Consider the following 27,470-nt stretch of genomic DNA (forward strand, 5'->3'; position numbering starts at 1 on the left):
AGGAGGACAGACTGGTGAGATGGTAGTAGGACTGTGTGGAGCCTAAACTCCAGCATAGATGCATTGGACCAAATGGCGTGTTCATGTGCTGTGCGCACTGTAATTCTATGTAATATATCACCTGCTCAGACTGTTGATAACTATGGGACTGTAGACACATACCAAGCGGGGGATTGAACTTGCATAATTCTTGCCTTTGTTGCTCTGTGTCAGATATTTACTGGAAGAACTCTTAGAGACAAACCTCATTATATCATTGGTGCATTTCTTTTTAATTCTGAAGGAAAAACTCTCCCCATTTAAGTAGCGGAATTGAGGTTCCGTGTAATATTTGGATAACAGCAGCTTAATCTGCCAGGTGCATTGAATACCAGCCCATGAATCAACAGCCTTTAGTAAGAAGTCACAAAGGCGGTTTGATAAGACATCAACAATAGACGTTTATTTAGCCCAGCAACCCACTCTTCTTTTTGGTGCCAGATTGACTCTATCTCCACAAGCGAACACTTTATAACTAATTCCCAACAATCAAGAGTATTAACTTGGCGTTGACCCATAACCCTGTTTGGGAAAAAGTACTTCACATTTTCTTCCCAGCTGAATCTCCACACAATCTGAAGTTTCCAAAGTTCCTTTCCACAGATAGCTGCGCAATTGATCATTTATCCCAGCCAATGATGTTTTATTCAGTGGTACCTGATGGGCTGAGTATTTCCTGCATCTTCTCTTCATATTCTGCTTTTTATTTCTGGCAGTTATGTTCCAGCGAAGGCTGCTTTTTGCAGCTACAGATTATTATGGTAATTGCTCATTCAGACCGGGCCAGATTGAGATGTTAGGGCAGTTTTGGGGGATATTCTGAGGTGTTGAATCAGTCTGCAAGAAAAGTGTGGATAGCCAGACTGAAATTACTCTCAGTTAATTTCATTTCTGAAGACTACATTGATAACCAAAATTCTTCAACACATATATAAGCGTATATGCCTTGTCTGTGACTGATCACAAATTGTCCATCTGAAGACTAGAAATTGGCAGGGAGGTAGGCAAAAGATGTGCATTGTTTGTTCTCTTTCCCTGCTAACTTCCATCTTCAGATGGGCAATCTTCTCCAGGCATCTTCCAATTCTTCAGTGTAAACTCATTCTATAGTGACAGACTCACTCTGGTCTGTACTGACTGACCAACATTCACTCTGTCTCTGTACTGACTGACCAACAGTCACTATCTCTGTAATGACTGACCAACACTCACTCCGTCTCTGTAATGACCGACGAACGCTCACTCCGTCTCTGTACTGACTGACGAACGCTCACTCCGTCTCTGTACTGACTGACCAACGGTCACTCTCTTTGTACTGACTGACCATCATTCACTCCGTCTCTGTACTGTTGCTGTACTGTGCTTAGCACTGTTGCTTCACACTTTGCTTCAAGGCATCAAGGTTCCGGGTTTGATTCCCGCTTGGGTCACTGTCTGTGCGGAGTCTGCATGTTCTCCCCGTGTCTGCGTGGGTTTCCTCTGGATGTTCTGGTTTCCTCCCATAAATCCCGAAAGACGTGCTTGTTAGGTGAATTGGACATTCTGAATTCTCTCTCTGTGTACCTGAACAGGAGCCAGAATGTGGCGACTAGGGGATTTTCACAGTAACTTCATTGCAGCCTGCTTGTGACAATAATAAAAATTATTAATAAAGATTATGTTACTGATTGACCATCACTCACTCTCTGTACTGATTAACCAACACTCAATCTATGTCTCTCCTGGCTGACCAACACTCACTCTGTCTCTTTGCTGACTGACTAACGGCACAATGGCACAGTGGTTAGCACTGCTGCCTCACGGCGCTGAGGACCCGGGTTCAATCCCGGCCCTGAATCACTGTCCGTGTGGAGTTTGCACATTCTCCCCATGTCTGTGTGGGTCTCACCTCCGCATCCCAAAGATGTGTAGGCTAGGTGGATTCCCAAGCTTAAATTGCCCCTTAATTGGAAAAAACAATTGAGCATTTTAAATTGTTAAAAAAAAAGACTGACCAACATTCTCTCTATATCTATACTAACTGAACAACATTCGCTCTGTATCTATACTGACTGACCAACACTTACTATGTCTGAACTGACTGACCAACAGTCACTCTGCCCCTACTGACTGACTATTACACACCCAGTCTCTGTACTGACTGACAAACACTCACTCTGCCTCTGCATTGACTGACCAACACTCACTAAGATGTCTGTAGTGACTGACCAACACTCACTCCGTCTCTGTACTGACTGACCAACACTCACTCTCTCTGTACTGACTGACCAACACTCACTCCGTCTCTGTACTGACTGACCAACACTCACTCTCTCTGTACTGACTGACCAACACTCACTCCGTCTCTGTACTGAATGACCAACACTCACTCTCTCTGTACTGACTGACCAACACTCACTCTCTCTGTACTGACTAACAGTCACTCTCTCTGTACTGACTGACCAACACTCACTCTCTCTGTACTGACTGACCAACACTCACTCTCTCTGTACTGACTGACCAACACTCACTCTCTCTGTACTGACTGACCAACACTCACTCTCTCTCTGTACTGACTGACCAACACTCACTCTCTCTGTACTGACTGACCAACACTCACTCTCTCTCTGTACTGACTGACCAACACTCACTTTCTGCACTGACTGACCAACACTCAATCTCTCTGTACTGACTGACCAACACTCACTCTCTCTCTGTACTGACTGACCAACACTCACTCTCTCTCTGTACTGACTGACCAACACTCACTCTCTCTCTGTACTGACTGACCAACACTCACTCCGTCTCTGTACTGACAGACCAACACTCACTCCGTCTCTGTACTGACTGACCAGCACTCACTCTCTCTCTGTACTGACTGACCAACACTCACTCTCTCTGTACTAGAACATAGAACATTACAGCGCAGTACAGGCCCTTCGGCCCTCGATGTTGCGCCGTCCTGTGAAACCCCTCTAAAGTCCCTCTACACTATTCCCTTATCGTCCATATGCCTATCCAATGACCATTTGAATGCGTTTAGTGTTGGCGAGTCCACTACTGTTGCAGGCAGGGCATTCCACGCCCATACTACTCTCTGAGTAAAGAATCTACCTCTGACATCTGTCCTATATCTATCACCCCTCAATTTAAAGCTATGTCCCCTTGTACTGGACATCACCATCCGAGGAAAAAGGCTCTCAATGTCCACCCTATCTAATCCTCTGATCATCTTGTATGCCTCAATTAAGTCACCTCTTAACCTTCTTCTCTCTAACGAAAACAGCCTCAAGTCCTTCAGCCTTTCCTCATAAGATCTTCCCTCCATACCAGGCAACATCCTTGTAAATCTCCTCTGTACCCTTTCCAATGCTTCCACATCCTTCCTATAATGTGGCGACCAGAACTGCATGCAATACTCCAAATGCGGCCGCACCAGAGTTTTGTACAACTGCAACATGACCTCATGGCTCCGAAACTCAATCCCTCTACCAATAAAAGCTAATACACCATACGCCTTCTTAACAACCCTCTCAACCTGGGTGGCAACTTTCAGGGATCTATGGACATGGACATCGAGATCTCTCTGCTCGTCCACACTACCAAGAATCTTACCATTAGCCCAGTACTCTGTCTTCCTGTTATTCCTTCCAAAATGAATCACCTCACACTTTTCTGCATTAAACTCCATTTGCCACCTGTCAGCCCAGCTCTGCAGCTTATCTATGTCCCTCTGTAACTTGTAACATCCTTCTGCACTGTTCACAACTCCACCGACTTCAGTGTCATCTGCAAATTTACTCACCCATCCTTCTACGCCCTCCTCCAGGTCATTTATAAAAATGACAAACAGCAGCGGCCCCAAATCAGATCCTTGTGGTACACCACTGGTAATTGGACACCAGTCAGAACATTTCCCATCAACCACCACCCTTTGTCTTCTATCAGCTAGCCAATTTCTGATCCAAACTGCTAAATTACCCTGAATCCCATGCCTCTGTATTTTCTGCAATAGCCTACCATGGGGAACCTTATCAAACGCTTTACTGAAATCCGTATACACCACATCAACTGCTTTATCCTCGTCCACCTGTTTGGTCACCTTCTCGAAGAACTCAATAAGGTTTGTGAGGCACGACCTACCCTTCACAAAACCATGTTGACTATCTCTAATCAAATTATTCCTTTCCAGATGATTATACATCCTATCTCTTATAAACCTTTCCAAGACTTTTCCCACAACAGAAGTAAGGCTCACTGGTCTATAGTTACCGGGGTTATCTCTACTCCCCTTCTTGAACAAGAGGACAACATTTGCTATCCTCCAGTCTTCTGGCACTATTCCTGTAGACAAAGATGACTTAAAAATCAAAGCCAAAGGCTCAGCAATCTCCTCCCTAGCTTCCCAGGAATCCTAAGATAAATCCCATCCGGCCCAGGGGACTTATCTATTTTCACACTTTCCAGAATCGCTAACACCTCCTCCTTATGAACCTCAAGCCCTTGCTGTCTAGTAGCCTGTATCTCAGTATTCTCCTCGACAACTTTGTCTTTTTCCTGTGTAAATACGGACGAAAAATACTCATTTAGCACCTCTCCTATCTCCTCGGACTCCACACACAACTTCCCACTACTGTCCTTCACTGGCCCTAATCTTACCCTCGTCATTCTTTTATTCCTGACATATCTATAGAAAGCTTTAGAGTTATCCTTGATCCTACCTGCCTCATGTCCTCTCCTGGCTCTTCTTCACTCTCTCTTTAGAGCCTTCCTAGCTAACTTGTAACTCTCGAGCACCCTAACTGAGCCATCATGTCTCATCTTTACATAAGCCTCCTTCTTCCTCTTGACAAGTGTTTCAACTGCTAAATCTCTCTCTGTACTGACTGACCAACGCTCACTCTCTGTACTGACTGACCAACACTCACTCTCTCTGTACTGACTGGCCAACAGTCACTATCTCTGCAATGACTGACCAACACTCACTCTCTCTGTACTGACTGACCAACACTCACTCTCTCTGTACTGACTGGCCAACAGTCACTATCTCTGCAATGACTGACCAACACTCACTCTCTCTGTACTGACTGACCAACACTCACTCTCTCTGTACTGACTGGCCAACAGTCACTATCTCTGCAATGACTGACCAACACTCACTCTCTCTGTACTGACTGACCAGCACTCTCTCTCTCTGTACTGACTGACCAACACTCACTCTCTCTGTACTCCCTAACCATCACACTCCTTCTCTATACTTTTAAAAATTAAATTTAGAGTACCAAATTCATTTTTTTCCAATTAAGAGGCAATTTAGCGTGGCCAATCCACCGAGCCTGCATATCTTTGGGTTGTGGGGGTGAAACCCACGCAAACACGGGGAGAATGTGCAAACTCCACATGGACAGTGACCCAGGGCCAGGATCGAACCTGAGACCTCGGTACCGTGAGGTAGCAGTGCTAACCACTGCACCACCATGCTGCCCTTGCTTGCTGACTGTACTGACTGACATAACACTTACTCTGTCTCTCTACTGACTGACCAACACTCTCTCTATGTACTGATTGACCAACACTCACTCTCTCTGTACTGACTGACCAACACTCACTCACTCTCTCTGTAGTGACTGACCAACACTCACTTTCTCTGTACTGATTGACCAACACATTCACTTGGTGTGGTGACTGACCAACACTCACTCTCTCTGTACTGATTGACCAACACTCACTCTCTCTGTACTGACTGACCAACACTCACTCACTCTCTCTGTAGTGACTGACCAACACTCACTTTCTCTGTACTGATTGACCAACACATTCACTTGGTGTGGTGACTGACCAACACTCACTCTCTCTGTACTGATTGACCAAACATCACTCTCTCTGTACTGATTGACCAACACTCACTCTCTCTGTACTGACTGACCAACACTCACTCTCTCTGTACTGATTGACCAACACTCACTCTCTCTGTACTGATTGACCAACACATTCACTTGGTGTGGTGACTGACTGACGCTCTCTCTCCCCTTCTCTCTCTGCTGGATGACTGACCAAACTCTGTATGTCTCTAAACTGACTGACAGATTCTTCTTGTGCTACTTTCTCTCTGCAAATCTAAACTCACAATGACCAGAGCATCCCTGTGTTGAGTTGTACTGGAGGATCAGGACATTATTGTTATAGTTGGATTTTCTAAAATTCGTTCACCGGTTGAGTGCATTTATTGCCTTCCCTGATTGCTCCTGAACCTCTGCACGCAGTGTAGGTACGTCCACAGTAATGTTAGCAATGGAGTTCCTGGATTATGGCCAGTGACAGTGAAAGAATGCCGATATAATTCCAAGTCAGGATGGTGGTCTACCTTTATCCTTCTGAGTGGTAGAATTCATGGGCTTGGAAGGTACTGCCAAAGGATCCTTGACAAGTTGTTGTGCATCGTGTCGATGGTGCATGCTTCTGCCACTGTGTGTCGGTGCTGGAGAGAGTCAATGTTGAAGGTGGTGGGTGTGGTGCCAATCAAGCAGGCTTACTTTGTCCTGGATGGTGTCGAGCTTCCATCACACTCCTGATTTGTGTCTTGCAGATGGTGCACAGGCTGTTTTGATACTTCTGAAATTTGTGTCACTGACTCTCATATTAACATTAAGAAATGCCATCTCCCATTTCCCAACAGAAGAGTGGCAGGTGAAAAATATTTTAAATCTGTGATTGTGTCTATAAGATAAGGAAACCTATTTTAGCAAAGTGATACAAAAAAACTTGTATTTATATCGCACCTTTCATGATACCAGGACATTCTGAAACAAGTGCTTTTGAGTAGGAAATTAGCTGTTTGCCATGGCTCAGTTGGGAGCATTCTCACCACTGAATCAGCCAGAGACTTGAGCATTAAGCACCCGCAGTGCAGTATTGAAGGAGTGCTGCACAGCCTGAAATGCTGTCTTTCAAATAAGGTGTTAGACATGTTTCCCAAGGGTTCAAGAGGAGCTGGTAGAGGGGCTGGGGGCGCCGATAGAGTTGGAGGAGCTAGTCAGGGGGATTGGACAAATGCAGTCAGGTAAGGCGCCGGGGCCGGACGGGTTCCCGGTGGAATTTTATAAAAAGTATGCGGATCTGGTGGGCCCCCTGTTGGTGCAAGCCTTCAATGAGGCATGGGAGGGGGGGGCTTTGCCCCCGACGATGTCGCGGGCACTGATCTCTCTGATCCTGAAGGGGGATAAGGACCCCTTGCAGTGTGGATCATACAGGCCTATCTCGCTCCTCAATGTTGACACTAAGTTGCTGGCGAAGATCCTGGCCACCAGGATAAAGGACTGTGTGCCAGGGGTGATACACGAGGATCAGACAGGATTTGTCAAGGGACGGCAGCTCAACACGAATGTGCGGAGACTGCTAAATGTTATTATGATGCTGGCAGTGGAGGGGGAGGCGGAAATAGTGGTGGCGCTGGATGCGGAGAAAGCGTTTGATAGAGTTGAGTGGGGGTAACTGTGGGAGGTGCTGGAGCGGTTCGGATTCGGGGAGGGATTCATCAAATGGGTGAGGCTGCTCTACGCGGATCTGATGGCAAGTGTAGTTACCAATGGAAGGAGATCGGAGTACTTTAGGCTCTACCGTGGGACCAGGCAGGGGTGCCCCCTGTCCCCCTTGCTCTTTGCACTGGCGATTGAACCTTTGGCTATGGCGTTGAGGGAGTCAGAGAGATGGAGGGGTCTGGTGCGGGGTGGGGAGGAACATCGTGTATCGCTGTATGCGGACGACCTGCTGTTATATGTGGCGGATCCAGAAGGGGGAATGCCGGGGGTGATGGAGCTGTTAGCGGAATTTGGGGGCTTCTCGGGCTATAAGTTAAATTTAGGCAAGAGTGAGGTATTTGTAGTACACCCGGGTGATCAGGAGGAGGGAATTGGGAGACTCCCATTTAAGAGGGCAGTGAAGAGTTTCAGATACCTGGGGGTGCAGGTGGCCAGGAGTTGGGGGACTCTCCATAAGCTTAATTTTACCAGGCTAGTGGAGCAGATGGAGGAGGAATTTAAAAGGTGGGACATGGTGCCGCTATCGTTGGCGGGTAGAGTGCAGTCCGTCAAAATCACGGTTCTCCCGAGGTTCTTGTTCCTTTTTCAGTGTTTGCCCATCTTTATCCCTAGGGCCTTTTTTAGAAGGGTGACTAGCAGCATCATGAGCTTTGTTTGGGCGCATGGGACCACGATGGTGAAGAGGGTCTTCTTGGAGCGGGGTAGAGATAGGGGGGGGCTGGCGGTACCCAATCTCTCGGGGTATTATTGGGCGGCCAATGTGTCGATGGTGCGCAAGTGGGTAATGGAGGGGGGGGGGCAGCATGGAAACGGATGGAGAGGGCGTCCTGTGGAGATACAAGCCTGGGGGCCCTGGTAACGGCGCCGTGGCCGCTCCCTCCTACGAGGTATACCACGAGTCCGGTGGTGGCGGCTACCCTCAAGATTTGGGGGCAGTGGAGGCGACATAGGGGAGAAGTGGGGGGCTCGATAGAGGCTCCGTTAAGGGGGAACCATAGGTTCGTCCCAGGGAACATTGATGGGGGATTTCAGGGTTGGCACAGAGCGGGCATCAGACAGCTGAGGGACCTGTTTATTGATGGGAGGTTTGCGAGCCTGGGGGAGTTGGAGGAGAAATTTGGGCTCCCCCGGGGAACATGTTCAGGTATCTGCAGGTAAAGGCATTTGCTAGGCGGCTGGTGGAGGGATTCCCTTCGCTTCCCGCGAGGGGGGTGAGCGACAGGGTGCTTTCGGGGGTCTGGGTCGGAGAGGGGAAGATATCTGATATCTACAAGGTTATGCAGGAGGCAGAGGAGGCGTCAGTAGAGCAGCTGAAAGCTAAGTGGGAGGGGGAACTGGGGGAACAGATCGAAGACGGGACATGGGCTGATGCCCTGGAGAGGGTTAATTCTTCCTCCTCGTGTGCGCGGCTTAGCCTCATCCAATTCAAGGTGCTGCACCGGGCCCACATGACTGGGTCGAGGATGAGTAGGTTCTTTTGGGGTGAAGACAGGTGTGTCAGGTGCTCGGGGAGTCCAGCGAACCATGCCCATATGTTCTGGGCATGCCCGGCACTGGAGGAGTTCTGGAAGAGGGTGGCGAGGACGGTGTCGAGGGTGGTGGGATCCAGGGTCAAGCCAGGATGGGGACTCGCGATTTTTGGGGTTGGGGTGGAGCCGGGAGTGCAAGAGGTGAAAGAGGCCGGTGTGCTGGCCTTTGCGTCCCTAGTAGCCCGGCGAAGGATCTTGCTACAATGGAAGGATGCGAGGCCCCCAAGCGTGGAGACCTGGATCAATGACATGGCGGGTTTCATTAAGCTAGAGAAGGTCAAATTCGCCCTGAGAGGATCGGTACAAGGGTTCTTTAGGCGGTGGCAACCGTTCCTCGACTTTCTGGCTCAACGATAGGGTACTGCGACAGTAGCAGCAGCAACCCGGGGGGGAAGGGGGAGGGAAAAGGGGGAAGGGGAGGGAAAAGGGGGAAGGGGAGGGAAAAGGGGGAAGGGGAGGGAAAAGGGGGAAGGGGAGGGAAAAGGGGGAAGGGGAGGGAAAAGGGGGAAGGGGAGGGAAAAGGGGGAAGGGGAGGGAAAAGGGGGAAGGGGAGGGAAAAGGGGGAAGGGGGAGGGAAAAGGGGGAAGGGGGAGGGAAAAGGGGGAAGGGGAGGGGGAAGGGGAGGGAAAAGGGGGAAGGGGAGGGAAAAGGGGGAAGGGGGAGGGAAAAGGGGGAAGGGGGAGGGAAAAGGGGGAAGGGGGAGGGAAAAGGGGGAAGGGGAAGGAAAAGGGGGAAGGGGAGGGAAAAGGGGGGGGACGATGACTATGTTTGTTTATTTAATTTTTATTTATTTTTAAGTTCTTTTGTTGTTCATTGCGGTTGGGGGGGGTGGGGGATGTGATACATGCGTCGATCCTGTCTGGGGGGTGTTACAGTTATGGGTTATTTTGTTGCATTTCATTGTTTGTCGTTATGTTTTATATTTTCTGTAAAATATTCCAATAAAAATTATATATTTTTTAAAATAAGGTGTTAGACCAAGCCACAACTGCCCTCACAGATGCATATGAAAGATCCCTTGGCACTATTTCAGAAAAGTTCAAACCAGGGACGAAACTCTCCGACCCCCCGCAGGGTCGGAGAATCGCCTGGGGCTGCCGAAAATCCCGCCCCCGCCGTGGCAGAAATTCTCCGCCACCCGGGAATTGGTGGGGACGGGAAACACCACCCGCCGATCGGCGAGCCCTCTGCGGCGATTCTCCGGCCCGCGATGGGCCGAAGTCCCGCCGCTGGGAGGCTTCTCCCACCGCCGTGGTTTGAACCACCTCTAGTGGCGGTGGGATCGGCGACGCAAGCGGGCCCCCGGGGTCCTGGGGGGACGCGGGGCTATCGGACCCCGGGGGGTGCCCCCACGGTGGCCAGGCCCGCGATCGGGGCCCACCGATCAGTGGGTGGGCCAGTGCCGTGGGGGCACTCTTTTTCTTCCGCCGCCGCCACGGCCTCCACCATGGCGGAGGCGGAAGAGAATCCCCCAGCGCGCATGCGCCGGTGGTGACGTCAGCGGCAGCTGACGCACCGGCGCATGCGCGAACCAGCGAAGGCCTTTCGGCCAGCCCCGGCGCCGGGCATCAAAGGCCACTGGAGCCGGTTTGGGCGCCAGTCGGTGTGGTGCCAACCGCTCCGGCACGGGCCTAGCCCCTCAATGTGAGGGCTTGGCCCCTAAAGGTGCGGAATTCTCCGCACCTTTGGGGAGGCCCGACACCGGAGTGGTTGGCGCTACGCCGGGACCCCCGCCCAGCCGGGTAGGGGAGAATCCCGCCCAAGTTCTCCCCAGTGTCCTGGCAATATTTATACCTCAGCCAACATCACTAAAACACATTGTCTGACCACTCTAACTATTGCCTAGAGCCTAGCACCCTTCTATCCAGATAACAGCATGCTTACCTAATAGAGGCCTATAATATTTCAAAGAGGTTCAAATTATGAAGAATTAGATATTAGAGAACTTGTGAGAATATCCAAAATTAGAGTTTTCAGTAACAGATACAAACCAATAAATCTAATGGGAAATTCTTTACTCAAATTTACCTCTTTACTAAGAATGGTGAGTGAGTAGTTGAGGCAGTTGGCATAGATGCATTTAGGGGAAAGCTAAATAACCGTGAGGGAGAAAGAGATAGGATATGCTGATCGACTGAGATGAAGTATGATGGGAGGAGAGTCATGAAGCGCATCAATAACAGCATGGACCAGTTGGACCAAATGGCCTGTTTCTTTGCTTTAAGTTATATGTAGTTATTTAATTGCATTGTAAACATGAGGGGGTTGAATATCAGGATGGCATTTTGACCTGCATGCCAAAAGCAGAAGCAGCATATGTGTAAAAATATGTTTCATATTCCTGCTTCCTATTGCAAAGGGATGCTGATTTGACCCATTGTGTCAGGAGTCACTGCATTACATTGCCCTTGTTATGTGGAGCCAGAGAGCAAGGCTAAAGGAGCTGTTAAACTGGGCCTCCACGTGAACCCGAGGTCACTGAAGTATCATTCCAACCCACCAGGAAATGATGCACAACTAATCCAGTTAATCTATTTATCTTCGCATTTTAATTTGGATTAGAGTGAACAAAACACTGGATTACAGATAAGAGTGTAAACAGCCTCTTAGATGCTCATAGTACAAATCCTGTTTTACCTTTCCACTCGAGAACAAATGGAATGTCGCAGTTAGGGTCATCGCAAAGTCAGTTTGCATCCCTTCCGAATCCAAAGCAAACCTTCCTGGATTCTAAAGGGAAAAAATTGGAACTTCATCCCCTTTAATTTTCAATCTTCTGTTCGCATCCCCCAAAGCACAAAGAGAACGTTTAATTTCTTAACTTCTGCCGGGAAGTCACTGGACATCAGGATGTCTCTAAGCCTTATGTTGATTTTGCTCCGGTTTCCCCCTTTGTGATGGAAGTGCTTCTCCCAACTACATCATTGAGATCAGAATTGGTCATTTAGTGCAAGAAAGGAAGAGAATCCTGGAATAATGCAGCACAGATTCCGCCACCGTGCCTGTGCTAGCCCTTTGAACAATTAGATCCTTTCCCAACATAGTCTTACAAACAAGCATATGTCCAATTTCTTTTTGAAAGTTGTTATTTTATTTTATTTTTTTTAAATTTTGAGTACCCAATTCATTTTTTCCAATTAAGGGACAGGTTAGCGTGGCCAGCTCACCTAATCTGCACATCTTTGGGTTGTGGGGGCAAAACCCACGCAAACATGGGGAGAATGTGCAAACTCCACACGGACAATGACCCAGAGCCGGGATCGGCCCCATGAGGCAGCAGTGCTAGACACTACGCCAATGTGCTGCCCTTGAAAGTTATTAGTTAATCTGCTTCCACCATCCTTTCAGCCCATTCCAGATCACAATTTGCTGCAATAAGAAATCTCCTCTTGCCTCTGGAGCATTTTGCAATTGCTTTTTAGGAAATGCCCCCTTAACCTTCTCTGCTCGAATGAAAGCGACTACAAAGAACTGAAGTCTCTCTACAAGTCCTGAAAGACGTGCTGTTGCGTGAGTTGGGCATTCTGGATTATCTCTCTGTGTACCCGAACAGGCACCGGAGAGTGGCGACTAGGGGATTTTCACAGTGACTTCATTGCAGTGTTGATGTAAGCCTACTTGTGACAATAATAAAGACCATCCGAGCAAATCTCTTCTGCACCCTTTCTGACGCCTTTGACGCACTTCTTAAAGTGTGCTGTCCCGCTTTGGTGCAATACTACACCTGGGACCCTATCTAGTGTATTGTAAAGGTTTAGCATACTGCCATGTACTCGCTACCTTTATTTAGAAAGCCAAGATTGGTGTACAGCTTTTTAACAGCATTCTCAACTGGTCCTGCCATCTTCAAAGACTTTTGTGCACGCGCACGCACACACGCGTCTCTCTGCTCCTGAACCCTCTGTCATGTTAATCACCCTGGGGTAACGCGGACTGCAACTGGATGCAGTTGTACTTGAAAGTAGACTCCAAACTTTGATGTTAGTTCAATACGCTTTACTGAACTTGTTAAGCAGTGCAAACAGTTCGCTGTGGGTTTGACACTCTACTAATCTAAGCGTGCTTACTATAACTAACTAGACCAGACTAGCTCTGAGCCACGTGTAGGAGGTGCTAACTGATATATACACCCTGACGGTCACTACAGTTGTCACCAATGGAAAGACTCAGAGTGTTGATGCCTCGTGTGTTTTATAGTGCCAGACCACCTTCTAGTGTTCTGCCTGGTGATTGGTTGTGTTTTGTCCTGTGTTTTGATTGGCTGTACTGCGTGTCTGTCACTGCCTGTCTGTATCTCATTATGTGCATGAGTGCATATCATGACACCCTCCTTTAAAATGGTCCATTGAGCTTATATTCACCCTCCTTCTCCTCCCTGTTCAAATGAAGCACTTCATAACCCTCTGCGTTAAATTTAATTTGCCGTGTCTCTGCCCATTTCACCAGTCTCTGTCCTCCTCAAATCTGGGGCTGGATTCTCCAGTTCCCCAGCCGCGTATTTCTCTGCCGCAGGCCATTCACTGGTGGTGGGATTCTATCCCCTCACCGCTTGACAATGGGATTTCCCATTGAAACCACATCACGCCACAGAGAAATCCGTTGGCAGGGTTGTGTTGCCAGCGGGGAAAATTAATCCCAATGACCAGAGAATTCTGGCCTGATCTTATTATCTTGAATGTTTACTGCATGTCTGGGTTTCATATGTTCTGTGAAAAGAGGCGTGCCAAGGAGCTGTGGGCCAAGTCAGTCCGAAAAGCAAATTGGAACTATATGTTCCTACGATACAAAATATATAGCCGAACGGATAACATGTAAAGAATTGCTCGTCCAGGTCATAATTGTATAAACAATCTGCTAATTATAAAGCTTCAACTGACAATAGATTGAATTAGCATTAGGTATTATGCTTGTCTAAATCCTTTACATCTTTCCACTTTATAAATACATTTATTCCATGGGACTGGTCATTGTGATGATTGCCAATCACCAGTTACCCTTGAGAAGGTGGTATTGGGTCATCTGGTGGGGAGTGGAGGTTCCCCACAGTGAGTTCCAGGATTTTGAGCCAGCATATATTTCTAAATTGGGTTTATATGTGATCTGGTGGGGTCCTTGCAGGTTGTGGTGTTCCCATGTGCCTGCTACCCTTGTCCTTCTAGATGGTAGAGGTCTGGGAGGAGCTGTTGAAGGAACTGCGGAGAATTGCACCCTGTAGGCAGCATGCAGCAGCCACAGTGATGGATATGCAGTTAATAAATAGGTGGTGTAAATGTACTGGATAAAACTTTTAAAACTATTTTTTCTGTATCTCACAGGGAAGAGAAGGAGCGTTGGATCCGTGCTAAGTATAAACAGAAACTGTTCCTGGTCCCACCGCCGTGCTCAGATATTCCCTTGGGACAACAGCTGCTATGTGCCACAGCTGAGGAGAACTTGCAGGCTGTCATCCTGCTCCTGGCCCACGGTTCCAAGGATGAAGTAAATGAGACTTACGGAGAGGGAGACGGACGCACTTCCCTGCACTTGGCCTGTAGAAAAGGGAACGTCGTCCTCACCCAGCTTTTGATCTGGGTAGGTGAATGTCACATTTTCAAAAGAAATAGCGGACTTGTATTTCTGTATCGCTTTTCACCACCTCAGGGCAGCCCAAAGCACTTTACAGCCAATAAAGTACCTTTCATGTGTAGTAACTGTTGTAGTGTAGGGTGCACAGCAAGGTCCCAACAACATCAATAAAAAGACAGATAATCTGTTTTTGTAATGTTAGTTGAGGTATTAATATTGACCAGGATATTGGGGGGGAATCCCCTGCTCGTCTTTGAGTAATAACATCCACCTGAGAAGGCAGACAGGTTTTAACATCTCGTCTGAAAGATATCCGGCATTATTGCACTCCTTCAGTACTGTACTGGAATGTGGCTTGAACCCATAGCCTTCTGACTTTCAGACAAGAGCTTTTACCCACTGATCCATGACTGACACCTGAGGGATCAATGCATGCTTTTCCTTCCATTATGCTTTCCTGTTGATCCACACACATGAGCTCTGTTCCACCTACCTGGCCTGCAATGGGATTGCTGGAGGCAAGACTGCCTTCACCTGACACCCAGCTTCCATACAGCAGTGGAGCCATGGATAATCAGCTGAACCCCAACTAGTGTTTTCCCACCAAACTAACAACTGCAGCAACAAAAACTTGCAATTATATAGCACCTTGAATTTAGTAAAATATCCCAAAAGAGACTCGCAGGATCCGTCATGAAGCGGAGTTTAACCCTGAGCCACAGGAGGAGATATTATGACAGGATACCGAAAGCTTGGCAAGATGTTAGGAGCTTCTCAAAGGAGGCAGAGAGTTTTAGATGAGAATTCCAGAGTTTGGGTTTCTTGGAATGCCGGCTGAAGGAAGTCAGGCGTGCACAAGGAAGCCAAAGTTGGAAGAGTGCATAGATCTCGGTGGGTTGTAGGGCTGGAAGAGGTTATAGAGATAGGGTGAGGCAAGTCCACTGAGAGAACCGAACACAAGGTTAGGTCTGACATTCGCTGTTATCGACTGAAGCCATGGAATGAGAATTTAGGACACTGGAGCAGGAGTAGGCAATGCGATACCTCAAGGTTACTGCATCATTCAATACAATCATGGCTGATCTTCTGCCTCAACATTTCCACTTTATAACAATTTATGATAGTTGGCATGGTTACCATTACCGAGACTTGCTTTCAATTCCAAATTTATTGATTGAATTTAAATTCCCTCATCTATCAGGGGGGATTTGAACCCATGTCCCCAGAGCCTTGGCTTCTGGATTACAGTCCAGTGAGATTACCACAATACCATCTCTCCACAATTGTTTATTTGCCCCACCGTTTGCAAATTGAAATTGAGATCTTTTGCACTAAATTGCTACTTAACCCTAAAGCAATTAACAAGAGATTGCTAGGGTTACCAACTCTCCAGGATTGGCCTGGAGTCTCCAGGAATTGAAGATGAATCTCCAGAATACTGCTGTGTTGGAGAACAATTATCGGGACTTTAAAAATATCGTTTTGTTTTTCTTTGAATATTTCTCTTTACCTGATATAAAAATACGGGTGGAAAAAAGATGTTTGGCTGACAGTCAAGCATCTTCCAATTGGGTAAATTTTGCTTTCCAATTGGCGTCGGAAGGCAATGTGTCACAAGAATGGATGTGTTGGCCGACTAATGGTTGGAGTGTGGGAGGCAAGTCATGTGATAAAACCTCAAGGAATGCATTTGATAACAGTTGACAACCCTAATAACAACGCGCATGCAGGCATTTTCTCAGCTGTTTCTTCAACTGCTGGGTAGAGGCAAAGTGGTCAAAATTGGATGTAATCTTGAGACCTTTGGTTGTAAGTCTGTCATGTGTACCCTGACCACACCTTCCATCAGTTAGAGTGATGTAAAAACATTTGGGGAGGAGAAGTGTTTTTTCAGTATGTCTATTCCTGTCTTGCATCAGTACGTTGCTACTTCAGCAAGGAACACTATTTGACCTGATCTTTTGCTAATGAGGTGGAGCAAGCTTGTGACTTAAACATGTGGGTTGTGGTGCCCAAGGCCGTCCTCCCACCCGCTCTTCCCCACAGCGGGATCGTTCAGAACTGCCAAAGCCAGTGACCATTTGCATTGTCCACTGGTCACGCCACCAGCGAACCCATTGGCCAATGGCAACCTGACTCCACCACCAGAAAACCCTGGCCCAATACATCATTTGGTGCTGTGGCAGAATGGAAAAGGAAAAAAAGTCAAGAGCAAGGGTACCTCACTGAAAACAGGGACTCAAAATGGAATAGAAAGGATCATGCCAAGATTAAATGAAAGAACAAAATAAACACAAACATATCTGTGGGATAACAACCCTACATTATAGCAGTGGGTAGGATTTTCCAGCCTTTCATGCCAGCGGGATCTTCCAGTCTCGCCAAAAGCGCACCCACGGGACACATTCAATAGGAAATCTTGTTGACGACGGTGGCACCAGAAGATCCTGCCAGTGGTGGGCCGCATCCTGTGTGGCAGGTTTCTGGGTAAATCGCCCCCAGTGGCTATACTTCATTGGCTGTAAAGCGCTTGGGCTATTCTGAGTTGCAAAGTGTGTTTTGGAATTGGAAGATTTTTAATGGTAGGAATTATTTAAATGGGAGATGGATAGAGTACTAATTAAGTAACATTGAACAAGAGTAAAAGTGAGTATAATGAAAGGTAGTGGTTCAATGGAGAACGTGGATGAAACTTCATACTTATAAATAATGTATTTAGGGTTAACAGGGTAGAATTTAAAAAGAAAAAGAAAGCTAAGACAAGAGCTGTTACGCTCCAGAATGCACTGTCTGAAAGGGCAGGAGAATCCGATTTAGTAGTAAATTTTTAAATGGAAACGTTGATGGTGAAAAAGGTTGGAGGTCTGCAGTGAAAGAGCAGGGGAGTGGGACTAATTGAATAGCTCTTTCAAAGAAGCTTGATGGGCCGAATGGCCTACTTCTGTGCTGCTTGATTAGATGATACTGGAAAAAAATGATTAAAGAGAAATAAATAAGCTTCCTAAGCAGCAAGAGGATAGTCAAGGTAGAATAAGGATGGCTAAAAGACAAAGGAGAGACCGTAGTAGTAGAGAGCAAGGAAATTGCAAAAATACTAAGCACTTTGCTTGGGTTACCACAGAGGAGGTGGAGTTTGAAGCTCAACATCAGAAGTTGGGTGTGGAATATCTAGTGGAAGAGAGACAACACTAAAGACTTTACTCAAACTTAAAGTAGACCAATCACTGGGAGCTCTCAGCTCCATGGGAAAAGCTGGGGGAGAGGCTTTGACTAAGTTTCCAAACTCCTTTGGAAAGTAAAATTTCCTTTGGAAAAGAAAAATGTCAGGATTGCCATTTACTGCAGGTCCAGCACCACAACACAGACAAGCGGGATTTTCAACTTCTAATTAAGAACCAAATTATAACAGACCTGATCTCAATAGTGGGCAGCACGGTAGCATTGTGGATAGCACAATCGCTTAACAGCTCCAGTGTCCCAGGTTCGATTCCCAGCTTGGGTCACTGTCTGTGCGGAGTCTGCACACCTCCCCGTGTGTGCCTGGGTTTCCTCCGGGTGCTCCGGTTTCCTCCCACAGTCCAAAGATGTGCAGGTTAGGTGGATTGGCCATGATAAATTGCCCTTAGTGTCCAAAATTTCCCTGAGTGTTGGGTGGGGTTACTGGGTTATGGGGATAGGGTGGAGATGTTAACGTTGGGTAGGGTGCTCTTTCCAGGAGCCGGTGCAGACTCGATGGGCCGAATGGCCTCCTTCTGCACTGTAAATTCTATGTAAAGTAAATCTAGAGCATAACCTCAAAGTTAGAACTTTCAGGGCTGATGGTCAGAGGAACTTTTTTTCACACAAAGGTAAGTGAAATCCGGAACTCTCCCTTGGGAAGTTGTGGAGACTGGGGGTGAAATGGAAAATTTCAAACTGGAGCTTGATAGATTTTTGTTGGGTAAGGGTATTAATGATGGGCCAAATGGCCTATTTCTGATCCTAAGTCTTATGGTCTTGTGTATTAAAGATTAAGGAACGAAGGTGGGTAAACAGAGTTGAGATGAGGATCAGTTTGATCTAATTGAATGGCACAACAGGCACGAGGGGCCACATGGCCTCCTGCTGTCACGGTGTTCTAACCTTTGCCCTTGATCTTGCAGTATGGAGTCGACGTCATGGCACGCGATGCCCATGGGAACACTGCGCTGGCCTACGCCAGACAAGCAATGAGCCAGGAGTGCAGCGATATCCTGCTACAGTACGGCTGCCCTGAGGAGCACTTCATCCTAGTGGCAACTCCCAACTTGTCCCGCAAGAGTGGCAACCGCAACAACAACAACAATGGCGGAAGGATGGACACTAAACTGCCCGCTGCCATTTGAGGAGGAGCATATCAGACTTTTGTGTCTGGAGAGCAGCGCTGAACCTCTCCCTTTAAGCCTCGCATCTGTGAAACCTCATTCCACTCCTGATTAAGTTCTCGTAGCAACGTAACACCATGAAGAGCTGGAGAAACAGGGAAAAAGAAGATGACCAGTCGCAGATCAGCTCATTAAACAAATGAGACGAGGCTCTGTGCCGTCAGAAAACAATAAAGATTTAAAAGGATCAGGAATTGTCCACTTTAGAAGAAGCCAGTTGTTGGGGGTGAAAAAAGCTCAGTGCTTTTACCATACTGGACCAACAGGGCAGACTTGTGAATACGGACAAGGGAAATTGGAACTTTCAGGCATTGGCAATTAGCTGTCAGTACGTTTCACCTCTACCAAACAGGTTGATTCAGCTCTTCTGTGGAGGGCCCTTGCTGACATAAATCAGCTGAGAGCACAGAGTTTGTCAGGTTTGAAGCTCCTATGATGGTATGTGTCAAATCAGTTGTGGCTAATCTGTCCAGGGAGAATACTGGCTTCATTACACTTGTATAGTTCAGTTCTTCCAGCATTACCACTGTTTAATAGAACATGATTAGTCATAATAGAGAAAAGCATATTAGCTGAGGAGGTAGTTACATGGCACGGTTCAATGACTGCTTGGATGTGATTGCAATATTCTCACAAGAAGCACATTATCTCAGCGACATTCTTTCCAGTCCTCTGAGCCCTCCTTCCTAAATTCACTGTCATAATTTAGTGTCTATTTAATTTTTAGTCCTCTCCCTACTCAAAGGAAAGGGGGTCTCCTCCCCCCCCCCCCCCCCCCCCCCCCCAACCATCGCACCCTCCACTTCACACCACTCTCCCCAGATGCAATCTGTTTACTGAGACCGCTTGTTGTTGAGTCAGGTGCTATGTTGGAAACACAAATGTGTGCCACATATGATTAAAAGGCTGCAAGCATTTATGTTGTGCAGTTTTAAAGCAAGAAAAGGGAATTGATCAGTCTTCGCCTCATTCCTCAATCTCTAGCACACAGCCCCTCTGACCTGTGCTGTCACTGGCAGCATCTTCTAAAGTGGATAGGCTGGTGTTCTTGTCCAACCAGGCCTTTCCTGAAAGAATTCTCTGTTCGGTTTGTAAGTATGATGTAAACTCTGACGCTCTACTATTTATATGTTGTACATAATCTTGTTCATTCCACGGGGATTTTGCCTTTGATTTTGCAGGGAGGGGAAATGGCAATTATTTGAAAACCCTAATGGTTGTTCTTTACTCTGGTCACAGTGAAATGGCTGATCTCATCCATCAGTTGTTGGCTGTGTGTCGTTCTGTTTTGAGGGGGGGGTGGGGGTTTGGAAATTCAGTTATTGGCCAGAAATGCACAATTTAAACTCCAGTCACTTTTACAATCCAGAATTGAGTCCAAATAAGATGTATTTTTCTAGTCCTTTTTTGTGCATCCCATGTATTAGATCCCTGGCACTGATGTGTTTAACTAGAGGAGTCTGACTATCTTTGACAAATCTAGACTTCTTTCGAAATGGCTACCAACGTCACTACACTGTTTGAGAACAAGAAATAGATTTTACATTTGTCCCTCCTGTATGATTTAAATGATGAATACTTTGGCTTGTCAGTTTTCAGTGTTTTGTGTTAAGTGTTTTTCAACTCTATGTTTCCTGGCTGGTGTTGCAATACACCCACTTCTTCACCTTTTATTCACACTCCTGCTCTCCTGTCAGCCACCATGCCCACCCGCCACCCCAATCCAGGTTAGTTTTCTCTCTCTGTCCAACAATGGACAGAAGGTGATTGATTCCACTGGCAAATCAGAGGGTCACGTTGTCCTAGCTCTCAAACCTTTTAACAACCAGAGTCGGGAGCCTGTTAACTCAGAACACAATTTTGGTGCGTACATACTGTGCTCTCGTCTACCCTCCCCAGCTGCATGTCTATTTCTTTGCGAAAAGAGGTGAAGGAAGTTTGAGGAGAGAGATGGTGTGGTGTATGGCACTGCGCCCTTTGAGGCTGCACCATTTTGCATTTCCTTCTAATTGATTAAAAGTATCGGAGAGGTGCGGGCACCGTCAATACAATCAGAAATATTCTCATGTGTGCGTGCCTTTTCAATCTCCTACCGTGCTAGACTGGTATTTGTGGAGACCATGATATGTTAGTTCAAGCGCACAGCTTTGTAAAATTGTGTAGAATATTGACCATGGATTCTAGACAGAAAGAAAGAGGATCTCCAGATTTCTGGCAGCAAACTGTTCACCATCAAACCATTGGTCTGAATCCTGTAATCACATGTTGCTCAAACGCAGCTTGTCCAAGTTGGATTGAAGTGTGCAGCATGTTATCCGGAGGACTGGTGTCAGTCAAGACATCCAAACTAAAATCCATGCCAGACCTCCACAGACCCAGGTACCTTTGTGACTCATTTGAATTTCCCTCAGATCCTACAAATAAAACACAAACACGCAAATTTCTGTATGGAAGAGCCACTGGATTCACACACCATCTGGTAACAGGCATGAGTGGCTTTCTGCAGTCCAGTGTGTCTGTGTATTGAGCATCCAGTCCATCTAGGTGCAAAGTTGACACTCTTGTATTAATGCTGACAGCTTTACTTAACTTGACAGCTGTACTACAACATACAAGATAATTTGCTTTCCTGTAATTCCCTATTAAAAACATGTTAATATTATAGGTGGTGTGTCAAAGATCAGATATCACCTTCAGATCCTTTGTCACAGATTCAGTAATCCATCAGATCCTGTGTTGTAAATTCAAAGCATCTCACTAGTCCTGAATTATTGTTCTGACACTCCTCCAATCCTCACTCATTACTCTAACCCTCCTCCAATCCCCACTTATTATTCTGACACTCCTCCAATCCCGAATCATTGCTCGAACACTCCTCCAATCCTGAATCATTGATCTGACACTCTTCCAATCCTGAATCATTGATCTGACACCTCTTCAATCCAGACTCAGTACTCTGACACTCCTCCAATCCCAAACCATTGATCTGATACTTTCCAATCCCGAATTGTTGCTCTGACACTCCTTCAATCAGATTCATTATTCTCACACTCCTCCAATCCCAAATCATTGCTCTAATTCACATCCAATCCTGACTCATTAATTCTGACAGTCGTCCAATCCTAAATCATTGCTCTGACATTCTCAAATCCCAAATCATTACTTGGACACCCTCCAATCCCGAATCATTGCTCTAACTCTCCTTCAATCTTGAATCTTTGCCCTGACACTCCTCCAATCCCGAATCATTGCTCTAACTCTCCTCCAAATCCCAGATCATCGTCCTGACACTCCTGCAATCCTCAATCATTGCTCCAACTCTCTTCCCAATCCCAAATCATTGCTCTGACACTCCTCTAATCCAAAATCATTACTCTGACACTCCCACCCCAAATTATTATTCTCACACTCCTCCAATCCCGAGTCATTGCTCTTACACTCCTCTAATCCAGAATCATTGCTCTAACACTCCTCCCATCCCGAATCATTGCTCTAACACTCCTCCAATCCTAAATCATTGCTCTAACCACCTCCAAATCCCAAATCATTGTTCTAATACACCAATCCTGAATCATTGCACTAATTCGCCTCCAAATTCCAGATCATTACTCTGACATTCCTCCAATCCCGATTCATTGCTCTAACTCTCCTCCCATCCCGAATCATGCTCTAACTCTCTTCTAAATCCCAAATCATTGCTCTGGCACCCCTCCCGTCTCAAATCATTGCTCCAACTCTCCTCTCATCCCAAATCATTGCTCTGGCGTCCTCAAATCCCAACTCATTACTCTGACATGTCTCTGATCCCGAATTATTACTCTGACACTCCTGCAATCCTGAATCATTGCTCTAACTCTCCTTCAATCTTGAACCTTTGCCCTGACATTCCTCTAATCCTGATTTATTGCTCTAACTCTCCAATCCTGAATCATTGCTCTAACTCTCCTCCAAATCCCAAATCATTGCTCTGCCACTCCTCTAATCCAAAATCGTTACCCTGACACTCCCACCCCAAATCATTACTCTCACAGTCCTCCAATCCTGAGTCATTGCTCTTATACCCCTCTAATCTAGAATCATTGCTCTAACCCTCCTCCCATCCCAAATTATTATTCTTACTCTCCAATTCCAAATCATTGCTCTAATTCTCCTCCAATCCCTAATCATTGCTCTGACACTCCTCAAATCTCAACTCATTATTCTGACACCTCTCCGATCCCGAATCATTACTCTGGCACTCGTCCAATCCCGAATCATTGCTCTAACTCTTCAATCCTGAATCATTGCTCTAACTCTTCTCCAAATCCCAAATCATTGCTCTGACACTCCTCCAATCGCAAATCATTACTTTAACACTCCAGTCCCAAATCATTACTCTAACACTCCTCTCATCCCAAATCATTGTCCTGTTACTCCTCCAAATCCTGAATCATTGCTTCAACAATTGCTTCAACAATCTCTTCAGATTTTGAATGATTAATCTGACACAACTCAAGTTATCAATTCAACATTCTCTTGAGTCCTCCATCTCAAACTGACACCAATGAAAAGAACTTTTGACAAGGTTCACTGCCATGTACATACACAGTAAATATTTCTCAGTGACCGTTGGCAATCTGATCAGTTTAATAGTTTGTTGTCATCCAAACGTCTGATTTGGATTGCTATTTTGGAATACTGATGTGTATATTCTACACATTCTTGCTTTGTAATACTGTGTTTCTGGTGTATTTAGGGACTACATCCCTAAAGAGTGCCAAGCCTAACTATAAACGTATTCCTAATCGTGCTTTATAAACTGTGCCAGTCATTACTGTGCCTGGAATCAGTTTATCTGCTGTTACACTAACCTGGAATGTATCTGTAAAGAGCTGTTAGCTGGCAGTGATATCTCAGTGTAAATAGGTATAATATGGACACTATCAGAATGAATGGTTTCGGTTTTAATATTACCTCATTTGGCAGTTCATGTTTTGCAATGACTAGATGCTTTATTTATATGTTTGTAATAATAATGAAAGCTGTGTGACGTTGCCTGCATTTTGCCAGTGAAGTTTGTTAGGTTGAATTATGATTGACCATACCAGTATGTATTATGATTTTGTGGGTCAACTGTACAGTACTCTGTTCAAGACTGTAAAGTAATGCAAGGAGACTAAATTCTGTAATTGTAAAATGTCTCTTTTCAATTAAAAAAAAGCTTCTTAATACATTGGTTTCAGAGCGTTTGATTCCATACAACATGATAGTAGACATTATTTACTTTTTGTCTCATAGAGCACAAGTATTTTCCCGGTCAATATTTATCGCTTAACCGCCATCACTTAGAGCCAGATTATCCAGTACCCTGGGTGAGGATCCAGGTCGAGGAAGTTCCAAAGTTCTTTGTAGAACAACACTGCTCCTCTTGGTCCATGAAGAGACATAAAATTACAACTAATTGGCTGACTAGACCCCTCCGGGTCCATGATCTGACTCCCAACAGGTCTGAGGGAACCGGCTAGATCAAACTCACCATGCCATCCACGTCCCCCTCATACTGCTCTGGTTTCTGATTCCAATTACAGGACTAATTCCGCACAGGCCAGGAATCACAGAATTATTACGATGCAAAAGGGGGCCATTTGACCCATCGTGTCTGCATCGGTTCTCCAAACAAGCATCTTGACTTAGTGCCACCCCCCTGCCTTTTCCCCATACTCCTGAACATTGTTCCCATTCAAGTAATGATCTAATGCCTTTCTGAAGCTCAATTGAACCTGCCGCCACCATACTTCCAGGCAATGCATTCCAGAACCAAAACACTCGTGTTGCTTTTTTGTTTCGAAAATCACTTTAAATCTGTGCTGTCTCATTCTTGACCCTTCTACGAGCGGGAACAGTATCTCCCTGTCTACTCTGTCCAGCCCCTCACAATTTTGAACATCTCCATCAAATCTCCTCTCAGCCTTCTTCTCTCCAAGGAAAACAGCCCCAAATTCTCTAATCTATCCTCATAACTGAAGTTTCTCATCCCTGGAACTATTCTTGTAAACCTCTTCTGCACTCTCTCCAATGCGCTTGCACTCACAGCCTTCCGAGAGTGTGACGCCCAGAACTGTACACAATATTCCAGCTGAGGTCTTTTTATTCCTATGTAACCTCTCAGTAAATCTGACTTCTGAGATTTAAGTCGACTCCTTCCAGGTAAGAATCAGCTGATGTACAATTGTTACAATCCCGATTGATGTTATAACTGGCCAGGAAGATCCCAGAATAGAACTGTGGAAGGGAAGTTAATGAGTTACCAATTTAGAAGCATGCTGGGAATATTGACTATATTTTAACACTGCTTTTGAGTGAAAATAAGCAAGTCAAGTAATGTAAACTAAATACTGCTTGGTATGTTGTACTGGCCTTATTATGATAAGTTGTTCTTCCGAAAGACAACAAAATGCGTACTCGAATTGTTTTTAAACCAAGGGCAAAAACATTCATATTTCCTCTTGCATATGTTCCCAAGCTTTATCTCTTCAAAGTTGTTTATTTCACACCAGAAATATAATGGTTTTCGACTCATAAGTCAGAGAGCAGTGAATTAGCTTTTTGCAGCTGGTGCAATTCTCTCTCCACAAATATATTTGTGTCAATAAATTTCCTTAAATCGAATCTCGAGGAATTTGTCTTTATTATGATTTCCACGACAAGAACCCTGGCTCAAAAGAACGTAACTTTTAATTTTTTTAATGAAATGTGGAGGAACAGAGTCCATAGGGTAGCTAATTAGTTTTAACAACAAGAAAAAGCATTTATTAAACATTTAAAAAATGGATTATGATACAATACGCCTTTACTTCCCCTCATTAGCTTAACAATTACACACACATTTCAGGATTGACACTGATTAAAATGTATATCGTAATCTACAAGGGTCTCATTAACACACAGTCCCTTTTGAGCACAAGATGACCTGTGGGCAAATGTCCTCCCCGCTCTGAACCCCAAGTGAATGTGTGTGGATGTCTCCTCAGAATTCCCCCAGACGAGTTTCACATGAGTTTCCAAACTCCATTTCTGAAAACATGCTTTCAAATCTCCTCTTATTTTTTTCCTCAGCAGTTTGCAATCTGAAATTCAGACCAGGTTTTTCAAATGACATTTTTGAACAAAGTTTCCGTTCCACAACAAATCCAGTCCAGGATTTTACACCAACCCCTTTAGGATTTCTTGGTCTTGGCTGCTGTGCTTCCTTTAACTCTCGATTCCCAGACTGTATTAAAATGGCATCAGACATTTGATTTACCTTTGAAAGCCACTATACCACTTTAAATCTGGTTACTGCAATTGTCTCTTTAACTCAGAACACGTTGTTTACTCTTCCTTGAATTCTTCTGAACCATACCTTGGTCTGTTCATACTTTCTGTCCCAATTCCCTGGTTATCTGGATTGCACTTGTACTTCAGGAAGCTTGCCTCTGTGCAGCTCCTGTTCTGTCCAGTCTTTCTTACAGAGTTGAGAGATGCTCACTCCCCGTGGTCCTGTCTCCAAATCCCCACAGATTCTGCAAAAACTAAAACTTAAAACCATGCAAGGTCCCAACGCCCACATACCTCTGTTGACCTATTTATTCTTCACACCATAGCCCACTATAAGCACAATAGAAACATAGTTGGAACTTAACTTTTTCCCCCCACACACACAAACACCTTTCTCCATCAAGAATCTAACTATAATTTTACTCCTCCAGGCACAGAAACAGTAAATTGAATCCACTTAAAAATATACCTTATTTTTAATGTTTACAAATACAAATATAAACCCCTTAAAATTACCTTTGTTTTCCTAATATAGTCCACAGGTTGGGGCCCTTATTCCTCCAGAAAAGAGAAGGCTTAAGGCCTAGTGATCAGTAGAAGTCATTAAAATTGTAGATGCAGACACAATGGGTGGGGTTCTCTGATCCTGAGGCTAAGTGTTGACACCGTCGTAAACGCCATTGTGCTTCCCGACAGCGTCAACATGGCCTCAGGATCAGCAATTCTGGCCCCTACAGGGGGCCAGCACGGCACTGGAGCGACTCACGCTGCTCCAGCTGCCGATTCCGGGTCAGATGGGCACCGTCGGTCCGCGAATGTGCAGTGGGACCGGCACGATTTCTGCGTGTGTGTGGTGTTTCCCTTTTCCGCGCCGTCCCCGACGCAACACGGCGTAGGGCTACAGGGACCGGCACGGAACAAAGGAGTCCCCCAGTCCGAGAGGCTGGCCCGCCGATTGGTGGGCCCCAATCACTGGCCAGGCCACAGAGCAGGACCCCCCGGGGCTGGACCCCCCCCCCCCCCCCCCCCCCCCCACCTCCTTCCACGGGCTGCCTTCAGACCCGGGTAAGACCAGGTTAGATCGGCACCAGCGGACTCGGGATTTTCGGTGCAGCCACTCA

General features: G+C 46.0%; 1 protein-coding gene across 7 annotated transcripts in view; it reads left to right on the forward strand.

The window, feature by feature from the left end:
* agap1 (ArfGAP with GTPase domain, ankyrin repeat and PH domain 1) overlaps window positions 1-24,263 on the forward strand; it is a 959,457-nt gene extending 935,194 nt beyond the window's left edge. For all 7 annotated transcript variants that reach the window (XM_038787582.1, XM_038787583.1, XM_038787584.1 and 4 more), the window contains 2 exons: window positions 14,401-14,656; window positions 18,793-24,263. In XM_038787582.1, coding sequence (XP_038643510.1) covers window positions 14,401-14,656; window positions 18,793-19,014 — 478 coding nt within the window. In that variant the 3' untranslated portion in view covers window positions 19,015-24,263. The remainder of the gene's footprint in view (window positions 1-14,400; window positions 14,657-18,792) is intronic.
* Window positions 24,264-27,470: the final 3,207 nt, after the last annotated feature.

This window comes from Scyliorhinus canicula, chromosome 2 (genome assembly GCF_902713615.1).
Source record: "Scyliorhinus canicula chromosome 2, sScyCan1.1, whole genome shotgun sequence".
Lineage (NCBI taxonomy): Eukaryota > Metazoa > Chordata > Chondrichthyes > Carcharhiniformes > Scyliorhinidae > Scyliorhinus > Scyliorhinus canicula.